This window comes from Microtus pennsylvanicus, chromosome 11 (genome assembly GCF_037038515.1).
Source record: "Microtus pennsylvanicus isolate mMicPen1 chromosome 11, mMicPen1.hap1, whole genome shotgun sequence".
In the NCBI taxonomy this organism is placed as follows: Eukaryota; Metazoa; Chordata; class Mammalia; order Rodentia; family Cricetidae; genus Microtus; species Microtus pennsylvanicus.
Genome location: NC_134589.1, coordinates 33,204,460 through 33,226,143, shown reverse-complemented (window position 1 = coordinate 33,226,143; position 21,684 = coordinate 33,204,460). Strand labels below are relative to the sequence as shown.

General features: G+C 50.2%; 1 protein-coding gene across 12 annotated transcripts in view; it reads right to left on the bottom strand.

Annotated features, from left to right (window-relative positions):
• Msi2 (musashi RNA binding protein 2) overlaps positions 1-21,684 on the bottom strand; it is a 363,455-nt gene that overhangs the window by 23,738 nt on the left and 318,033 nt on the right. For 6 of the 12 annotated variants that reach the window (XR_012912314.1, XM_075991144.1, XM_075991148.1 and 3 more), the window contains exons 10-11: positions 18,149-18,223; positions 1,028-1,051 (exon numbers count right to left, since the gene is read on the bottom strand). Coding sequence is in view for 11 of the 12 variants with exons in the window: in XM_075991144.1 (XP_075847259.1) it covers positions 1,028-1,051; positions 18,149-18,223 (99 nt within the window). In the remaining variant the exon portion in view is untranslated. The remainder of the gene's footprint in view (positions 1-1,027; positions 1,052-18,148; positions 18,224-21,684) is intronic. The other 6 variants (XM_075991146.1, XM_075991149.1, XM_075991153.1 and 3 more) reach the window with 1 other exon arrangement.

The window sequence follows — 21,684 nt, the reverse complement described above, 5'->3', positions numbered from 1 at the left end:
CACCTGCTGCTGGCGTCTTCACAGAAAAGGTGCCATGGCCTAGAGATGATTTTACTCCCAAAAGCTCTCTAAAGGTCTGGTCATCTAAAGCTCTAGATTGGTCAAAACTTTCTGTCTTCAGTACCATGGCCCCAGGCCTGAGGGCGAAGCCTTTGGGGGTTCCCAAGTAAATATGTACATGGGGCCAGATGTCAGATGGCTGAGGAGCTGACTCTACCTAGGGCGATCTCTGTTGGTTCTGCGTGATCAAGCTCAGTATTTCAATCTCCCCAGAGTTGTATTATTATATATAATAATACTCTGTGATCCTGGGGATGGAACCCAGGGCTTTGCACCTGTCAGGTGTATGTGAACTATCAGATTATATCCCATCCCACCCCATGGCAATGACAGGGAACTGAGCTAGGACTCCAGTATCTGAGGCTACCATCAGATGAAGTCAGTGTGGAGTGTCCCCTACTCCTACCCAGGGATCCTTTTAGGTTAGGATTTGTACTGTCTAGCAAAGCTAGGCCAGGCAGGAATGAGTGTGCCTACAGAATGTCCCCATGAAAGACGAGGTGGGCTGAATCCTTCCTCTCTCTTAGGCTTCTCTGGCCACTATCTTGACACACAAGTCACAAACTGGAGTTTATAGAGGCACACTTCCACACGCAGAGAGACAGATATCTTCTGCTACCAGTCAGACAGTTGCGGCCTGATCCTAAGACCCACTTCCGGGGCTATTCTTTAAATGATGCACACCCACCAAACAGCCCCCGCAAAGAGCTGCATGACCAGCCACAGAGCCTGTCCGATGCGGCACTTCCACAGGACAAGGGAACAAGACATGCACCGGAAGAGCAGGGAGCAGAGGAGCAGAGGAAGGAGGAAATCCTCCACACAGAGCCAACTAGAAGCTCACTAAACTCTAAAGACTATGGTCCGAGCTACGTGGTTCTACGGAGGGCAAGACGTTCAAAAGGGAAAGAGCTACTCTAAAAAGGTCACGCTAAGCTACTGAAAATGCCAACGAAAAGAGACATACTTGCATTTAAATATGGTAATAGGGCTGTTGAAGGGGAAAAAGAAAGATCCAGGTGAAATAATTGCACACGGTTCTCCCAGGCTGGGAATGAGTCTCCCAGTGCCCATCAAGACCTTGCTGCTCCCTTCCCAGAGGGAGCCCGGGACGGGACTCCCCACCTAGTCCTCTCCCCAGCTCTTCCACGCAGCCTCTAGATTTCTGAAGATGGTGCTGAAGGAAAATAAGGAAGAAGTCAGGTTATTTCTCCTTGGCCCCACCTCTGTCCACCCAGCCTCCTGTTGCAGGCCCAGTGCAGGGCTCAGGGGTGCTAGGGAGGAGGAAGCAGCGAGGGAGAGACAGGCTATTTCTTTGTGCTTTCTTACCCAGACATAACACAGGTGGTTTCCTTGGAAGCATCAGAAGAGCTTGGTTGGAGGAAGGGGGTATGGTGAGCAAGATTTGTTAACAAAAGTTCTATTTTCTAGAGTTAAGCAGTTTGGACAAGAAGTCCAAGAGAAAGAGGGAGAATTTAAAAAAAAAAAAACTTGTCCAAAAAAGGAAATCCATTATCTTTCAGCTCAGATAAAGGCTTCGGCTAGAGATGAAATATTCTGCCAGGAAGTTTCCTCAGCCACTGATGTGGACTAAGAGAAGGGTTTACCAGAGGCGACTGCAGAAGGAGCCACTTTGTGTGTCGGCTGCAGCCCCCGCCTTGGTCACCTCGGTCTCTCAGTTCTTCCCAATGTCTGAGAGTGAACCAGTGTACACCAGCCCCATGGTGTACAAGAAAGAACTCTTCCTAGACAGGGCCTGTTCTGCTTTCTCCACAGTAGAAGTCAAAGTTATAAAGCCACAAGGACTTGGGGACCTTACCTGAGCTCCCTCCTGTAACCCTTCATTCACCATGTCTTTCCTTTCTCACTGCCATTTTAAAGCTGATTTCCACCCGTCCAAATAACAGCATGTATTCTGTTTAACTCTAATGATGAGACTGCTCAAATGCATATGAACCCAGCAGAAAGAGGAGGAATGTTTTGCTGATCAAATCCCAGATGGGCTGGGAGCTACAGGCTGGCTATCTGTGAACAGGAATATACCACGTCCCTGCTGCCCGGGAACCTTCCAGTCATAGAAAGGATGCCTGGATAAATTAGAACTCAGCTAATGGAGGGTTCTAGATGAGGGCAGACTAGCGTGTAGCATTCTTGGTGGATGCGGTCGGAGCCAGAGATCTATTCTTTCTTCAGCCAGTTTGGCCTCCAGCCCTGGCTGACCCCCGCCTTGCTTGTTGTGTGACTTGGGCAGGGTACATTATTCCTCTCAGCTGCAAGGCAGAGTGGCTGGCAAGGTGACCTTTATAGTCCCTAAGCTGTGGGCCCTGCACGAGCCTGTCTACCTATGAGGATGACAATCTCAAGTCCTCTGGGGTTGATGGTAACAAAACTTTGAGGTTAGTGACTTGTCTAAGTGACAGATGGTGCCACATCCCTGTAAGTGAATGACACACTTTAATAGACTTTTTGGGAGTCATGTCCTCACTGCAAATAATAAGTCAATAGCATTAATTTTTTAAATTATGATAACACACCTACATTTTTCTGCCTCTGTGGCACTTACTACGTTCTGTATTATCTAAGCACGGCTATTTTTATATGCATCTTATTTCTCTTGCCAGAATCTCTTCTAGGACAGAATTCAGTCACATGGCCCACTTGGCCTCCAGCTCCAAGTCTTCCCAAACTTTAGTTGAGCAGAATATGTTGCTACCGTATATGGGGGGAGCTGGGAGCTGCTCCTATGGGTCAAGCGTAGCCAAGGACAGCACCGTCTGCCAGTCCAGCAGCCTGAACCCCCACTGGTCCTCCAGCCCCAGGATGGAAACTCACATACTCCCAGGAGCAAGGTAAACACAAGGGAGGATGCATTCTATAGTACACAGGAGTGCCCACTCGGCCAGACATGTCGATTTTCAACTCTGGTTTGAGAACCTCGCAGTACTATCTGGTTTATAGTGTTTACACAGGTTGATGTTCCTGGGGATCATGACTGGCTTAGTCTTTGGTACAGCCAGGCATTGGGGCCTTGAAAAGCTTCTGAGGATAGAGTCAAAATTGAGGACCTTTGGTGATAAACGTCGGGTCACTGGCTGGCAGAATGGCTCAATGGGGAAAAGCATGGCAAATTAACCTGAGTGTGTGCCTTTGATCCCATGGACGAAGCTGGATGCGGTGAAGCCCACGGGCCAGCTAGTTTGCAGTAGGCCGAAACAAGGTAGGAGCAGAGAACAGACTCCAGAAAGTCACTGACTTCCGTGTGTGCACGCACAAATAACAAGTAAAACAACAGCGTTCGTTTTTGTTGTTTTGTTTTTTGAGATAAGGTTTGTTTGTGTAGCCTTGGCGGTCCTGGAACTAGCTCTGTAGATCAAATTGGCCTCAAATTCACAGAGATCCACCTGCCTCTGCCTCCCAAGTGCTGGGATTAAAGGAGTGTGCCACCACAGCCTGGCTAATAAACTGTTTTTTAAAAAAAATCAGTCAAGTGCACAGCAGTACACTCAGTCACCTCTTCAACCTCCCAGGAGCAAGGGCCTCCTGAGAAGGTAGTGGAACCAAATCCTTGCGCTCAATCCGATTCAGAACTGTGGGTTCCAACCTTGCCTAGAGGAACGTCAAAAAACACAGGTTGCCCTGGCCCCACCCTCATCAACAGAATCAAGCGTTCTGGAAGTTTCTGGCATACAGTGTAGACAGAGAAGCCATGAGTTATATGAACAGCCTTTTCTATGTTTGCCTAATCAAATGTTCTTCTGTTCCCTCCCCCAGCACACCCTGCCTCTCCCTACAGTTCCCATAGCTGGTTCAAACAGTCTTGGCTAATCTAATGTTGCTTCCCTGAATCCAAACAGTGGAAAATAAGCCACCGAAAGAAGAAACTGTTACACAGAATGTAGGAAACATGTCCTACACGAGTTTGGAAACATTGCCATCTGCCACTGGCTGGCCCAGGCTGCTCAGGCCTGCCTGGGGTGGCAGGGCTCAGCGTTTTACAGGGAATTCACAACTCTGACTTCTGGGCGAGACTGGAGGAAAGCTGGGCAGCACATAATTGTAGCTAGAGGAACCAGGGGTTCACATCAGAATGGACGCTCCAAAGAGGTGGCGAAGCTAATCACCAAAGGGACACATTTCCAGGATCAAACAGAAATGGTCTGCTTTGACGGTAGCTGATGTGCGTTCATTTCAAAAAGAACAGAATAAGCCCTGAGCTCCTGGCATCCAGAACAGGAACCTGACTTAAGACAGGCTGTTGGAGGAGTGAGACCAGTTTTCCCAGGAGGTCCCAACGGCTGTGCAGATCCCTTAGACAGGTAAGGGGGCCAGAGGTTGCTGTTTAAGGCGGCAGGGGGGGGGGGGATGCAGAAGAGAACGTGGCCTGAAGATGCCTCACTGTTGGCTCTTGGCTACAGCCGAGAAAATACATAATTTAGAACCTGACAGCTGTCTCTGGGGAGGAAGCAGAGGAGCCAAACTGGAAAACCAAGGCTGTCTGTGGCCAAGGGTAAGGGGTAGACATCTCAGGCCTGTTTTCTTCAGGGTGTTAGCCCCTGAAACATGGAAGGCAAGCACAAAGCATGCTTCCACCTCACCCTGGTTCAGTTTTAACATGATTGCTACTTAACATGTCCATTCTCTGGCTGTTTGGTGGAAATAAAGCAAGGTGCATCATGATGTATCTGTGAAGTGGCAGAAGGTTTTAGCAATATTCTCCTTCCCTTTCTTTTTAAATACTGAACCCAGAGCCTTGCGCAAGCTAGGCAAACCCTCTACCACTGAGCTACAGCTCTCGCCCTTACTTTGAGGCAGGGTCTCAATAAGTTGCTCAGGCTAGTCTTGAACCTGTGATTCTTTCCTCTGCTTCTGGAGAAGCACCAGGTCCAACTTCCCCTCAAGTAGGAAGCCTTATCTGGTGATTTTAGCCTAGCATCCTTCTGGGCTTTTCTACCTCACGGCAGAGCGCTAGGACACTTCATTCAGGCCCCATGTTGGCCAAAGAGCCCTCCAGGAACTGTTCTCAAGCCCTGGCCTCCTGCCCATTTATGGGATGGTTGTTATGTGCCAGGCATTGTCCTAAGCACTTGGCCAACACTCACAGCCCCTGCCCTGTGACTGCAGCTCCCGATGGGAACATGGGCTTAGTTATTGGTTCTATCAGTGGGACGAGGCTCTGCAATTAGACTACATACAAACTGACTCTCTAGGACAGGGACAAACTGCCTAAGCCTCAGGGTGAGCTGAACCTCAGGAGACTATGGGTCCCCTACGACAAGAAGAGAGAGGAACTTGTGCCTCAGAACCTTTCGGCTTCTGTCTGCTTCAGTGTCACCATGGAGCTCGAGGACCTAGCAGCTAAGAAATAAAGGAGGCATTTGGACAACTCAGTCTTGGGGACAGAAGTAGAGGCTGTGGTCATTCCATCTCATCTTCCCCTCCAAGATGGGACAGCAGGAGGGAGGGGAATGGATGAATTCCCAAGACGGTGAATCTTGACCTAGCCTCCCAAATCTCACAGCTTCCACATAGCCGAGTTAAACAAATTTCTGAGTTTTTATGTTACGCCTTGTCACCCAGATTTTTCAAACACAGAACGGATAAAGAAAGCCAAAATCATGTTTTCTCCCAACATGGTCTGAGCCATTTTGAGCTGATAAGCTTGGCCCTAGTTTCCTCCCACGGTGGTAGGGGGGTTGCTCAACAGACCGAACTCTGTCGGGCTCCCACTGCCACTAGCCTACAGCAGTCACATCTACAGATCAGGACAACGAGCGTTGGACACCCAGAACTTCCTGCTTTCTGGGAGCTCCAGCTCTGCCCTTGGTTCCATCTCCGGAAGTCAACATCTGGAATGCCACTATCATCCCCTACGGCATGGAGACTGCCCACCCTGGCATCTCTGGACAGGATGCTTTGAGTATCCACTCTGCTCAACGGAGGATTCCAAGGTTGAGGTGAGGTTCTCTGGAGTTCATGGCAGCAACTTACCAACTAGTACGGAAATACAGTATTTTAAAATCCTAAGAGCTAGCAGAGGGACACCTGCTAGCTTACTTCACAGGTTGGAACTAAGCAAGAACAACTTTCTCTATGCCTTCTTTTCCTTGGCTATAAGAGGCTTGGCCTTGGCAATCAGCCACGTTAACGATGGTAGTGGCTACTTTCACTAGATCAAGGAATTTCCATGTATCTGTCTCCCACCAGACAAGAAAGCCATGTCTATTTCATGAACAGACGATGGGGCTGCAGCTGAGGGAGGAAAACAAATGAGAATAAAGGTGGTTCAAGTGGGGCGGTAGGGGCAGGGAGGTGGTTCATGGGAAAATGCTCGCACTACCAGAATGAAGACCTGAGTGTGACCCCCAGAATCCACATTAAAGGAAGGAAGGAAGAGAGAGACAGAGAGAGAGACAGAGACAAAGACAGAGACAGAGACAAAGACAGAGACAGAGAGAAAGCTGGGCCTAATGGTACATCCTCGTAATCCCAGAAATGGGGAAACAGAGACACGTGGATCCCTGGGGTTTGCTGGACAATTAGCCTAGCTCATTTGATAAGCTCCAGGACGAGAGAATGTCTCAATGAACAGGTGGACTTCTGGAATGCCACCCCAGGGTGATTTCTGGTACACACACACACACACACACACACACACACACACACACACACACACTCTGGGAGAATGAAGGGAGAGAGAGAGAGAGAGAGGGAGGGGGAGGGAGAGGGAGGGAGAGGGAAGGAGAGAGAGAAGCCTCATTTCCTGCCAAGACTCTTAAATACCCCGTCTCTTCCTCATTTTCCTCCTCTGTGAAACACAGCTTCTAGCGTTTATGTCTGTGAGGGGACAGGAGATGATAGTGCAAGGTGCTTAGCACAAGTGCACTAAAAACTCCTATTTCTATTTTTTTATTATTATTGCCCAAGGTAACAGCAACAGAGCTGAGAAATCCCTTCGGTGCTTCCTATTCTAAAATCCTATTAATTTACGTGATTTGGCATCCGAAGGGCTTTCATGGGTAACATGCATAATAATTTGTGCGTGAGCTAAGGGTTGTTTTCTCTCAAGCATAAGCTCCAGCTGTAGCAGGGTCACATGACGGCGGGACACAAAGGTACTTGCAAGGCTTGGAGGTTCTGGCCAAGGCAGCCAGAGATCACCACAGGTGTGATAATGGGTCCCAGAGGCCTGGGACTGAGTGGATCAACTTTTTCCCATCATGCTCTGGCCTGACAATGCTACCCTCCCAACATTTCTTGAGGACAGTTTTCAGGTTCTTGGCGAGTGGGGCAGGGCAGGGAACACAGTATGGCAGGGCCCAAGAGTTCTACCTGGATCCTTCCATCAAATGGAATCTTCATTGTTTTTCTATAGCCAGCAAGAGAGGACTGGTCTTGCATTTATCACCTGTCACCAACACTGGGTTCAGGGCTTGTGACACGATGGGTGTCTTTAACTCTGCGCTGGCAGCAAAAGAAGAATGGGCGGAGGAGGCATGGGTACTGGAAGGGGAGGGGTTGCAAGCCATTTTCTGCTTATAGCCTTGCCTGAAAGCACTGACGTTCAAAGCTGAGACTGTGGAGGGTGGGGGCAGGATAAGGGGGCCTGGAGAGCTCCAGGGAGCTATCATGAAGAGATACAGGCTGGGCTTGGCTGCTTCTGTCTTAGGAGCTGAATGTGCCTGAAGGAGGCGTCAAGTGTTCTCTTATGGCAAAGTGAGCCCAGCATTCCTGGATCACAAGGTGTCTGCATTGACATCCCACTGGCAGAGTCTATGTCTTGCTGTCTTTGCCTTGGTACAAGGACAGCATCTGTCCAGATGGTGACCACAGAATCAATGGATGCAGGGATGGGAAGGATGAAGCAGTCATGTGCTTCTTTGACATTTTGCCTGCTAGTCTCTAGATCTAGAATACCCTTGCAATATCTACTGGGGAAACTTATTTTCATTTACTTTTTATTTATGCATCTGTGTATGCAAGCCACATGTGTGCAGGTACCCATGGAAGTCGGAAGAAGGCATCAGATCCCCTGGAGCTGGAGTTAAAGGTGGCTGTGGGACCTTCGAGAAGTGAGCAGCCATGAGGATGGAACCCTCTCTGTGGAGATCAGTAACTTTATAAAAGAGAACCCAGTTCTGCAGGTGGATCTCTGTGAGTTCGAGACCAGCCTGGTCTACAGAGCTAGTTCCAGGACAGGCTCCAAAGCCACAGAGAAACCCTGTCTTGAAAAACCAAAAAAAAAAAAAAAAAAAAAAAAAAAAAAAAAAAAAATAAATAAATAAATAAATAAATAAATAAAATAAAAAAATAAAAAAAAAATAAAAGAGAACCCAGGGCCAGCAAGACAGCTCAACAGCAGGTACTGAGCAAGTCGGGCAATCCGTGTTCAATGCCCAGAACCAATATAAAGGTGGAAGGAGAGAACCAGCAATATAAAATTGTCCTCTGACCGCCACATACCCTCTCTGGCAGGGATACTCCACCCCATTACCATGTGTGTGTATGTGCACACACACACACACACACCTATACACACATACGGACACAAGGTAAATAAATACATTTTTAAGAAAGAATTCAAAGAGTTCACTAACCGCTCCCTCCCAGCCCTCAAACAAAGTGAAGATACAACAAGAAAACAAGTATCTGTGGACTAGGAAGTAGCCCTCACCATGACAATAAATCTTCCCAGCATCTAGAACTACCTAGGAAATAGATTTCTGCTGCTGCTAGCTCCAGGCTGTGTATTGTTATTATAGCAGGTACAGACCAAGACTACCTGCTCCCAACACGCTGCTATAGCCACATGGGTTGTACTGGGAATGCCCTAGCTGGCCACTCGGGGGGGGTGCTTCTGTAGACTTGGAGTTTTTTGCCCAGTGTCTCTGTGCCCTGAGAGACTCTCTGGGGCAGGTGCAGTGGCTGTACCATGCGCTTTCCCAGCAGCAAGAGAAACAGAGCCAAGGGGCTCTTCTGGCAGAGGGTCCAGGCTGAGTCTAACTCAGTGAAAAACCTCTTTTTGGCTTGCATGAAAGGTGTAGTGGACACACCACTGCCTTCTGCTTGTCCTTGGCTGTTCTGGAAGGCACCAAAGCCTGGCCCCTCAGGCTGGATGTGGCAGTCTACCCAGAGTTTCACGTCTGAGGAATTTTGTTGTTGTAATTTTGTTTTGTACACTGTAGGCTTTCACTTACTTTTACTGATGACATAAAAATGGGAGGCCTGAGGAACGGTGATGAGGGTCCCCCTGGTGGGACCCAAAGGGGACTTTAAGGCCGGTGGCGTGGCAGAGCACGCAGGTAGCAATGAGAAGAGACAGATCTGGTAGGTACCAGTTCTCAGCTCACAGGGAAGTAGGTATACGCCCACAGTCTCCCTCATTACTAACCTGCCGTTTCCCCAGACCCCCTCAGCAACCTGTGAGGCAGGGAGATGAGGTAGGACCACCTTCTCTATCTGATAGGTATTTGACAGGTAGGGACACTGAGGCCCAGGGTTTAGACAAGATAAAAAGAGCCCCATCTTCCAGCTTCCTGCAAGTCAGTGTGTGTGTGTGTGTATGTGATGCGTTTGTATGTGGTGTGTGAGTGAGATGCGTGTGTATGTGATGGGAGTGTATGATGTGTGTGTATGTGATGTGTGTGATGCGTGTGTATGTGGTGTGTGTGTGAGATGAGTGTGTATGTGATGTGTGTGTATGATGTGTGTGATGTGAGTGTATGATGAGTGTGTATGTGATGTGAGTGTATGATGTGTGTGTGATACGTGTGTGTGAGATGCGTGTGTGTGTGTGATGTGTGTGTGTGTGTGAGAGATGCGTGTCTAGTGTGTTGTGTGCTATGACCATGAGGAGCTGAGCGCTCACTTTGTGGCACCCTCTCATTTATGCAGAGCAGCTTCAAGAGGCACAGAAAGCTGATCGCAAGTGAAACCCGCAATTCCTGTCAATCCAGATTGCTCCAATTCATTTCTGCAAATGTTTATTAAGTGCCTATTAGGCACTGTGCTCCACTTTCATCTGGGAATAGAGTCAACTCCTGATTTTCCATGCCAGCGCGGATTGCTCGGCGATACTGCACACCCACAAGCCCCACAAGCCTCCCTCCAGTCCTGGCTGGATTTGGGGTGCTCCGCTGACTTTCAAAGCAGCAGATCTGCCTCCTGACTAAGCTTGCCTTTAATATTTAAATGAGAGGATAAATCCGGGAGCACACATAGGGCCAGGTGGCCAGCAGGCTGGCCTCTGGGAGCTGGTTTGTAATTTAAGAGCCCCTCTGTGAAGAGGCAACCGCTAGGGAGGAGTTTGAGGTGGGGAGGGCAGAGAAGGATTAGGGGTTGGGATAGGACAGATGGGAGAGGCTCTTCCTTATAAGGCCACGCCCTGCTTATAGCTTGGCCCTGCACAGACTCATGGATCCTCAGCTCCATTCATCAAGCCCGAAGGCTAACCTCCCACTTTGACATTTCAAGTTCTGCTTCCCCGCTGGTGAGAGGTCAGGCATTGCTCACTGGATGCCACACGGGTTCCCCAATGTGGGTATCTCTGGGATGGCATAGGGTGAGAGGGAGGATGGGGAAAGAAGCCCCTCTCAAACTGAAGCAGGATCAAGGAGACTGAGCTGAGGCTGAAGGGCAGGGTTGGTTGTCTGATTTCTGGGTTCTGATATTCCACAGAACAGCCCTGGAATGACCTCTCCTGGCCTAAGGCTCTGAGAACTTAGCCAGAGAGAGCAGAACACAGGAGATCAGGTGGAACTCAGTCCTATGAGTGCATGCCCAGGGCTTTCGTTCCTGAGCTGGGACTGACCTTGAGGGTCTCTCACTCTGAAGGGCTACAGAGAGGAGTAGACAGAAGGGCCCTGAGGCTGCTCCTCACAGTACTTCAGGGACACTCTACACAACACCCTAGGTCTTTGAAGAGTGTAGGGTCTGTTTTTCTGAAAACATTGCAAAAATACTGTTCTTCAGGTAGAATTGGCAGCTGGGGCAAGTCACAGCCTTTTGTTCGTAGCCAGGGCTGTTCCCCAGCCAGCCAACTTAAAAAATACTGTCTCCTGAATGCCCAGGCTGCCCACTCTGCCTCTGCAGGATGTGACTGGCCATCAAACTTGGTCTTTGCTCAAAGGTTACCTAGCAGCGGCTCTGGCTGACAAAGGCTATTTGAGGTCCTCTCCAGATGAACAGGGCCTCTTTAAGCCAGGCTGCCTCACCTCAGGCCACCTCCTAGTGAGCATGGCTCAGCCAGCACCAGGGACTGTGACTGGACAGTGACTAAAGCGACTGAGATCAAAACTTGGTAGTGAATGGCTTAGTGGCTGGGAGTCCTGACGTGGTAATCCCAAAGGATGGCCAAGCCTTGGTTATTCCAAGACTGGTACACTAGAGAGCCAATCTCCCTTCGTCACAGTCACCTCAGAGACGGGATCCTATCACTAAACAGCCAGGGAACAAACAAAATTTCTAGTCCTAGTTGCTGGAGCAGGGCTTCCCCAGCCTGGGACCTACCCAGACCCTGCCCCTTGCACACAAGGGCTCAGGAGGCAGGTGTAAGTGCTGGTTATAAGCCTGGCTCTCGGGGCTGGAGAGATGGCTCAGAGGTTGAGAGCATTGCCTGCTCTTCCAAAGGTCCTGAGTTCAATTCCCAGCAACCACATGGTGGCTCACAACCATCTGTAATGGGGTCTGGTGCCCTCTTCTGGCCTTCGAGCATACACACAGACAGAATATTGTATACATAATAAATAAATAAATAAATAAATAAATAAATATTTAAGAAAAAAAAAAAGCTTGGCTCTCCTTGGTGCCTGGAGCACTCTGTAGCTAAGGTGAGACTTTTGGCAGCTGGTGCCATAGTAACCTTATTGTCCTTAGTAGTGATGGCAGATCCCAAAGAGCCACCAGCCAGCCTGAGGCAAGGAAGAGGAATGGAGCTGAGAAGAAAGATGGGGGTAGACAGGAGGGGACATCCTTCTGGACTCACTAAGTTTCTGTAGATCCTTTAGCCCTTCATACCCTAACTCGCAGAGGAAGGCAGCCTCCATCGCCCCTCCTCTGTAAACCCTCCTTCAACCCATCCCATGCAATGGGGGGCCTTCTGAAACCTGACCTGACACCCCACCAGCTCTCCATTCATCAACGCACTCAACGCCCCCAAGGCCTGCCCTGGCAACTCCCCAGGGTGGGGGTAGGGGAATCCCATGCCACGCCCATCATTGATGAGCAGTTACAGGCAGCGCCGCCATCGTCGTGAGGGCCGAGGACGGGAAAATCACTCCTGGAAGCTTACTTCATCAGCAATGTCAATATGCTTTATTTTCTAAAACTTCATTCTGGTGAGTTCCCAGTAGAACATCCCCATTGTCTCAGTGGTGGGGGTTCCTTGGACTTCCCATAGGACAGGGAACCCTGATGGCTTTTCGGGCTGGGGGGGGGACTTAATTGGGGGAGGGGGAGGGAAATGGGAGGCGGTGGCGGGGAAGAGACAGAAATCTTTAATAAATAAATAAATTTAAAAAAGAAAAAAAATTAATAAACAACTTAAAAAAATAAAAAAAAGAAAAGAAAAGAAAGGAAAAAAAACTTCATTCTGGAGCAATTACTGATTTGCATGGTATATTCTCTCTCTCTCTCTCTCTCTCTCTCTCTCTCTCTCTCTCTCTCTCTCTCTCTCTCTCTTTCTCTCTCTCATTTCCAACTCAACCAAAAAAGCACTTTCACTATTCAGAGTACAAGGTCACCTGGCTAGGAAGTGGCCGCACGGCACTGGAACAAGAGACCCTTTGGGTCTCCATCCGGAAACAGGTCTGCTGTCCTCTAGCCTGCACCGCTCAGAGGTTAGGAAAGGCAAGGCAAGATGTGTGCCTCAGCCCGCATGCAACCGTCCAGACCCACACCTGATGCACAGATGTGAAACATTCGGGCGCTGTCTTCACTGGTGGGAGGGAGTGGCGGCAGAGTGCGGGGCAGGGCGCTATCCCGCAGCTGGCGTGAGCAGATGTTCCATCTCTGCTCAAGGACAGATCACCTCCAGCGAAAGCACAGGGCTGTGTGCCGAGGACGAAGGGAGAGCTGGGGCCAGGCAGCAGCCGGGGGGACTTGGCATGCTTCTACAAAATGAACTTGGCTGTCACTAGCTCTCGTTATTTAGTACATTCACCTCCCCTGGAGCGAGAACAGGACACTCTCAGGCTAAGAGACGGCAGCACACAGCATGTCCGTAGTAAACAATTTATTTTTCTACCTCAGTTGCTTACAGGGGGAAACATAAAACGTCATTAGGGAGCAGCCTAGATGAACTATTTACAGCAATGGGGAAACTCACAATGGCTGAACTGAACTGCCCGAGAGGCAAGCACTTCAGGACACGCTCACCAGAGCAGAGCAGTTCACAGAAGCCAAGGTCAAACGAAGAAGAGGGAAGCCTACAAGCTTTGTTTCTGAAGAGCAGCAACCACCGCCACCACTCATGAAAAAAAGCTCGTAGAAAGATGAAAGGGAACCAGGCAATTGCTACATCAGTTATCTCTAACAAGAGGAGCCAAACTGCATGGACCTCCTGCCATGCTGACCTGCTCTATGGATATCAAAGAGGCTGATATTCAAATGTACATATCTGTTCATACCGGGTCAGGCAAACAGAGCCACGGGTCACTGCCCACAAACTCTGGCTTTTGCAGGTACGACTGAACTGTCGTTACTAACTCAAAAGAACCCTACATTTCAAAGAGGGATGTGGATGGGATCAGCATAACACGATCCTTCCAGATAGGGGTGACTGTCAGGGTGCTAGCACTGAGGTGTAGCCCGATTTGGGTGGTCCCAGATGTCCTGTTCCTTCCCACCCTGGTGGTGCCATGGGGTAGGGGTAAGACACATGGGTGGAGCAGTGAGGTTGGGGAAGGGGGAGCCCAGTGGGAGGGGGGGTGTCTGTGCCAACAACTAGCAGGGTCAGGGCAACTCTACTGTTCCTTCTCAGACAGACAGACGGGTTCATTGTGGCAATAGCCACCAAGAGACCAGCCCCAAAGGACAATGGCAACCGGACAGTGTTTACACAGCTGCTTATTCAGATCATATTTTGCACATGGTTTTATAGAAGGGTGTGTGTGAGTGTGCACGTCGCCACCGCGCGCCACAGGACACAGGTGCGCCCTCCAGATCACACAGCTGCAACCCCTCTGGGTCACCAGCACTTAAAAGCTTACGTCTTGCCCCACGAGATGCCCAGCAAGGCCGCTTGATCATTATTCTAAAAAGGCAGCATCTGCAGGATTCCTCCAAGGAATCCCTACCTTCCGGGGAGTTGGGGGTGGGGTGCGGGTAGGGGTGGGACTGGCCACAATGCATTCAAGAAGCAAAGTGGGAGGGCACAAACACACTAAGTTTTCCGAAACAAAACAAAGCAAAACAACGAGGTCTTTCCCAGAATTTAAAACAGAAGAAATCATGTTCGTTCACTCCATCAGCCAGACAGGACAGATTTCAGTGGGCCCTGCCAGCAGTCAGGCGGCTCTGGCACGAGTGTGTACTCTCTAGAAATGATGGCAAGCCCCCACTTGTGATGCTTCTTTTAAGAGCTTGTTGATAACAATTACATCTCATGAATTGAAATCGGCAAATAGTTTGAGAAGTGAAATGGGACCAGACACGGAGCACACAGAGTTGCTAGTTAACAGAGTAAACAGAAGGGAGAAGCCCAAAAGGGGAGGGTGTGAGGACGTGGGCAGACCACTGGTGACGGACCACCATTTCAGACTCAACACTGATGCGAACGCAGGGCTAGGGAAGACCCAGGAGCAGGAGAGGCAGGAGCCATTGGCTAACGGCTCCCCAGCCTTCCTAGAAAAGAGCCCCAGCCCCAATTCTGATCCAAGGCTGTACAGCCCGTTTCTCAGCACATCGTGCTTGCTCTCAAACAACCCTGCAGGTGGCTACATGGGCTAACCTGTTTAACACAGTTGTGTGGCCCACGGAGATCTATTGGAACTACGTGTCACACAGGTGGGGTGAGACCTGGACCTCAATCAATTGAGATGAAGTGCAGGTAAAGACATGTGCAAAGAACTTTGGAAGGGATGAGGCTCCTGTCTGCTGAGAAGGCCCCAGACTCCTGCTAATCCGTGAAGGCTGTGGTTTGAGAACCCGGTGGGCTGTCATCTTTCTCCCCGCATCCCTCTAGGATAGACTCAGAAGGCTTAGGAGGGGGCGCGGGACTCATGCAGGACCTCAGAGGGGCTAGAAATGGGAAGTGGGCACAGGATAAGGATTGAGACCACGAAGAAAAAGCATCAGGACAACTTGGTGGTGACAAGAGCTGTGCCAGAGTCAGAAAGGGCCAGGATCGAGCCCCAGGGCATGGGAACTGCTCTACAGAACCACCCAGAGGAGGCAGGGAGAAGGCAGAGCTCTAGGCGGCCCCCACTTTTGGAGTTCACTCTGCAGTCCCACCGCCTCCTTAGCCACACCCACCTCAAACAGTCCTTACAGAGTGACACAGGAGACTAAAGTCAGGACACTCTCAAGATTCCATGCCGAAGTCCACCAAGCCTTAAGCTCTGTGACGATGTCAAATTTGGGTCTAGAGCCGGGCGGTGGTGGCGCACGCCTTTAATCCCAGCACTCGGGAGGCAGAGGCAGGCAGATCTCTGGGAGTTCGAGGCCAGCCTGCTCTACAAGAGCTAGTTCCGGGATGGGCACCAAAGCTACAAAGAAACCCTGTTTCGAAAAACCAAAAAAAAAATTGATTCTAGAGGGACTGACCACATCCTGAACTCATGACGGGAAGGACACAGGAGGCAGTCTAGGCTTTGTGTCTGGGGCCTGGCAGGGTGTGAGAACAAATAGATGGGGTTTTATGCTCCATGAAGGGCAACTCCCAGAGGCTAGGGTCATGGAGTGGGGTGAGCTCTGACCTCAACCTGACTCCTGACATACTAAGATAAAGGCTGGGTGGTTCACACCTACTCAGCTGCAGAAAGATAGTTGTCTCTCTCAGGTCATGGAATAAGAGACTGTTCTGACTACAAATGGATAGGACACAGAAAGTTTGGTGGCTGAGAGTGGACTGTCCAGCCTATCGGCCAGGGAATACTGCCTGCCTGCCTTCAAGTCTGATTTCCCCCCCATATTTAACCCTAGTGACTGGCTACAGTTGAAGAGCTGGCAACATGAGGAAGATGAACAGCGTCTCCAGGCATAGACACTGTACCCACTCCTTATCAAAGCCTTGACTTCCCAGAAGGAACCAGGCCCCTGAGGAACACCACCTCAATTATCCAGCCTCAGCTAGGTCACTCTGGCATGTCTGTCTCTCTGTCTGGGGCAGACCCACGTATGTGGGCCACAGAGTTAGAACACTACCAGATACTTCCTGGGCTGGTTGAGACAAGACAGGGGTCTTAGCATGGGGTCCACTTCACTGTCTTCAAAGTATCTCACGTTGTGTCCCTCCAACATGTACGCACCCCTAGAGTACCATATCATATCTTTTCATGGAACAACACCGGGCAACAGAACCCTCAGTGGGATGGAAATACACTATTTTTCACTCTGAGACAAGCCACCAGCCTCATGTGACTGCCCAGCCACTGGAATGCGGCTAGTGTGAATGAAGACCTCAGGTTTTCCTTTCTCCGGAATTCTAATTACTACAGATCTAACTTTTAGTGGCCTATGGTACCTAGTTGGCTAGTGGATACTGGCTAACGGTCAAGTATTAGATGTTAGGATCCAGGCTGCCTGGGCTAATTGCTGCCCCTTGCTCACTGTGACTCTGTCTCTGTGCCTTGGGATCTCTACCTGTAGTGGGGGTAAACTAGGCACCGCTCAGGCCTGAATACCGATTTCTGTCCCAAGAGTCCAAGCTGAAGAGAGGCTGCGGAGAGAGTCCGCCAAGGGTCCTTGCGGACAGCATCTCCCCAGAGGGGGAAGCTGCCAAGGTCACTCATCGTTCTACGTGGATTTCTGTAGCTCCATCTCTCTCCCTTCTGCCTCTGAGCCCGCAGTCGGAGAGCTACACTGTCTGTCTTTCAAAGGCCCCACTCACCAAGCATTCACAAGTAAGAGAGGTGAGGACCAGAGCCAGGATAAACGTCTAGGTTTCCAGTACTGGCCAGAATCATGGGATATAGCCCTGCACATCTCTGTCGTCATTTCAAAGCCTGAACTGAGGCCAGTGCTAGCCTTAGACCTTTCCTCCACAGGCTCAGACAGCCTTCCCTCAGGCCGGCTTTCTGTGCCTTCTGCTCAGCACTTCTCCTAGGTCTCCAAGTAGAGATGTGATAACCCCAAGAATAGTCAGTGAGTGTAGTGCTCTCCCCCCCCCCCCCGCAACGGCCCATGCACAGTGAGAACCACAGAACACAGGCTTCCCTTACATCAGCGCTGGCTATATTATATGGCCTTTGACTCTGACACACTAGGCACCCTAATATATCCTCATCTGTGAGGAAGTTTACCTCACAAAGAACATCAACACTCCTAAAGCATCATTTCCTGCAGCATCCTCTCCATTTTCCCCAGACCACACCCACTGGCTCCTCAGCGCTAAAGCACCTGGGCATGGGGGGGGGGCGCGCAGTGTCATGCCCAGCTGTCTATGCAGAGTAGAACGAGAATTTGTAGAGTTTGTTCAGGGTACAAAGCATAAGTATGACTCCTGCAACCTCACCAGCGTACATCAGAAAAGCCCGACATCAGGGCAGTGGAGAGGATTAGAGGGGAGAAGGAAGGGAAGGCAGGCTGGGAAGCATTAGACAGGCAGATGTGAAGAGCAGCAGGCAGCAGGGATGGGGGATGCAGCAACGAGCCCTGGGCCTCGTTAATCCCCCAGAAAAGCCCGAGAACAGGCTTGGGGGCAAAGGAGGTGAGCAGAAGGGGTTCCCCACATCTTCTCTCCTCCCGTTTTCCACCAGCCTCAAGGAAACACTCTAGTCCATTGGAAAGTTCCAATTATTCCCTGACCATGAACCAGAGAGGACTCGGAAGGTTGACAGGTAAGCAAACTGTGTTCTCTCTTGGAGCATCTCTCCGCTCCCCTCCAGATGTCTGCCTCCCAAATTTCGAAAACCCCAGCATCTAAGCCACTTACCTGGGAACTGGTAGCCATAACTAGGAGCGAATCCGGGGTAGCCTCGGCCATAGGTTGCCACAAAGTTGGGGTAGCCTTAAACAAAGAGAGAAAGAACGAGGTGTCAGACAGTGGCCTTGGACCTGGAGTGCTATTTCATGGAAGGTGACAGCAAAACCAGCTGTGGTTATGCTCACAGAATGATGTATCTCTGGGGAGGGTCTCTATCCAGGCCCTGGATCCCCCTCTCTCCCAAGGCTGGAGGTGTGACCGTGAGGATGTTTATAATTAACCCATATTTAGGCAGCCAGACTACGTTCATGAACCTGAAGAGTAAATACCACAAGGAAGGAGGAGCACAGTGCCTGCCTCCAGCTCTGACATTTGGAGAGCTTACCCTGAATGTACTTTACCTTAAAGATGTTGACAGCAGAAGATTAAAGTCCTTGTACAGCCTTCTTTCGAGGCAGTGGACAGGAGCCAGAGCATCACACGGGGCAGGGGTACTCTGGGATTGGCAGTTTAGTAGCTACACAGAGGGGTGCCTCTCAGCTTAGCAAGCCATGGCTGAGAGAGGCGGGGGCCATGTCCCAGCATAGACACTGCAAAGAAGTGTGTCTTCAAGAGAGCTAGAGGGACTGCATGAAAACACGTACCAGGAAGCCCCGGCTGAGCTCTGAAGGCCAGGCGCAGAATTCTCATGGACAATTCATGGTAGATGGTTTGTCTGACCCTTCTGCAGCAGGTGACTTACTAAGGGGCGCTGAGAGCTCCTCTAGTGAGTCCTGGAGGGGGTGGGCCTGCTCCACTTTGTGAAGCAATCTCCCATTTAAGAGGTCACTTCAATACTGCTCACCTCATTCTTCACGCCCCGTCCCGATTCTAACAACAGTGGAGGTGAATGGAGCCTTCCTGTACTGTAGCTTCCTTGGTCACAGCAGCGCCACAACTACCTCCTGCCCTTGTCCCCAGAGACCTATTGTGCCTCCTTCCACCCTGTGTGGGTTAGCTCGGTACAATCATACTCCAAAAATGTCACCCCGGTCCCCTAAGCACAGTGGCTAGCCCTCAGCTTTGGCTTCTGAGGTGGCTGGCTGGTGGGTGTCAGTCTGGCCAGCACTTGAACGAACTCTGCTTCTGCCTGGGAGGCAGACCAAGGTAAACGTTCACAGCTACCCGCATCTAGAGCCAGTGGCCAGAGGATGACAGGTGATTCTGAGTGTTTACTCTGGCACCAGCAGGACAATCCAGCATCCAGAGGTGCCAAGTGGCCCTCTGACCAGGCCATTCTTGAGCTGTCCCCTTGGCTGGCAGCTGGAGTTCTGATCTCAACTCTCTAAGCTCCTGTCTGCTTGCCAGGCTCCATTCCCCAGCCTTCCTGTTAATTCTCAGCACCACGGCTCTATAATAATCTTTGCCACTCCCAGAGGTCAGAGGCACTTCTGCTTCTACCAAAAGGAGAGTGGAAAGACACTTCTATGGTGGGTTTAGGGCAGGCCCCAAGTTTTCCAGAAGACGGGGAGCAGTGGCCACTCTACCTGTTTCTGCTCTGCTTGCATACTCTCCCAAATCACAAGCTCAGGGGGTTCGTTATCCACCTCCCCATGGAGTCTCATACCAAGCACACTACGACCCTGCTCACCTATATTCCACGTTCTCCTCCCCATCACGAGTCAGGCTTGGGAACTCTTCCCACTGCCAGTCAGTGCTTATGCCTCAGAGGCCCAAAGTTAAGCCTTGCATGGTTTTTTCCCTAGAGATGTTGGGGGGGTGGTGGTGGCTTCACCACTAGACCTAGGTCACTCATGGGCCTGGAAGTCAGGAGACCTGGTATCTAGGCCTAGCTCAAGACCACGCCCTTGGGGATGACTATGGCCTTATTGTTTGAGTCTCCCTAAATTCACACTGGAATCCTAACCATCTGGGCCTTTGGGAGGCAAATGGCTCACAAGAACACAGCCTTTAAATGGGATGAATGCTCTTTCAAGGAAGGTTCCAGAGAGACCATTGACTCTCTCAGTATTTGGATTTCCTAGCCGGATTGAGAAATAGATGTCAATTCAAAAACTGATTAAGACCTATGGGATTCTGTCACACGACTCTGACCTAAAATGGGGGTTTCCCCCTTTCATTTAGAGGTGGAATCTTGCCACAGGTAAAAAGCCTTGCAGGTCTCTGGCGACACTGAGGTGCTCAAATTCTCAGCAATGACCAGCTGTGGTCCTTGCTACAGCTGGAGCCTTCTCACCTGTGAACTAACGCACTGGCCAATTGGGCTAGCTCTACTTCATCTGGGCCTGGTCACTGGCTCTGTCCTAGTGAGATTATCCTCCAGGCTCATGATGCCTCACTGGCAGAAGGCAAGACAGAATGACCCAGAAACACTGTACCTACTGGTCTCAGAGGGGCAGGAGCCCAGGAGGCCACTGAGTTCAGAGCACCTGATGGGGAAGAGAGAGACTCTGGTGGCCAGACCCCAGAGCCCTTGATACGCAATGGCTGTTCGCTGGAATTTATATTCTGGATGGACAGCTCAATTTTTCTCTAAATTAATCATCTACTATCAAATCAGATCTTTCAGGGCTAGATTTCTGATAGCACTATTTCAACAATATTGATAAATGGATTATAGGCAAATGGTCAAATCACTGCTGCTTAGGGGCTTTCCTGAAGAAAAATGGCTCCTTTGCTGCTAACTTCAGAGCAGGGTCCTAAATTTGAAGTGTTAATTTGACAGGAAGAGCAAAAGCCCATGCATCATTTCCCCTGAACGCAGGTGAGGAACCGTGGAATGGCTAGTCCCTCCTGGTACGCAAGCTACCTGTACAACTTCGTTGCAAATATTCTCCCTCACGCAGATCCCAAAGTCTTCAACACGGAAAAAGAAACGTACTGTCAAGTTCCCATGGACTTTGGGCCTCACCCTGTTCTTCCGGATAGGCCAATATCATCATCACCCAAGGAATGGAGATGAAAATTCCACACCTGCCACGCTGGGGGATCTCATCTCCATACCCCCAATACTGAATAGCCTCTCTGTCAGGCAGATGAAATTATAAATTTATAATACAACATTACTTCAATTTTCCTCTTCATTTGCGGCTGTGCAGCCCAGCTCTGCTCCAGTGGCTCAGGGCCCAGGCCGCACGGGGGAAACCGGCTGGCTGCATATCAATAGCCCATTACAGTAGACCCGAGCGGACACTCCGTCAAGCCACATTACAGCAGGACGACCCCGCCACCACTTCCATTAGCAGCTGGGCCCCTCCCACGCTGGCCACTGCACAATTTATTTGCTCCAGTACTCTGGACGCCTGATCAATCCCACAGTAATTATCTCTTGTCACTAAAGGAAAAAAAAAATCAGGCCTTCTGCCTGGATGCCCACCTTCCTCACACCGAGGCTTTCCACTGTGGCTGCACAAGTAAGAGAGGGATAATAGAACTCGGGTGTGCTGGAAAGTTCTTTGTGCGGCCCCCTCCTCGGGATGCTCACAGGGTTCTCAAAACTGTGGCTTTAGATCTCTGCTCCTAACTTAGAAGCGTCTGCATCTTAG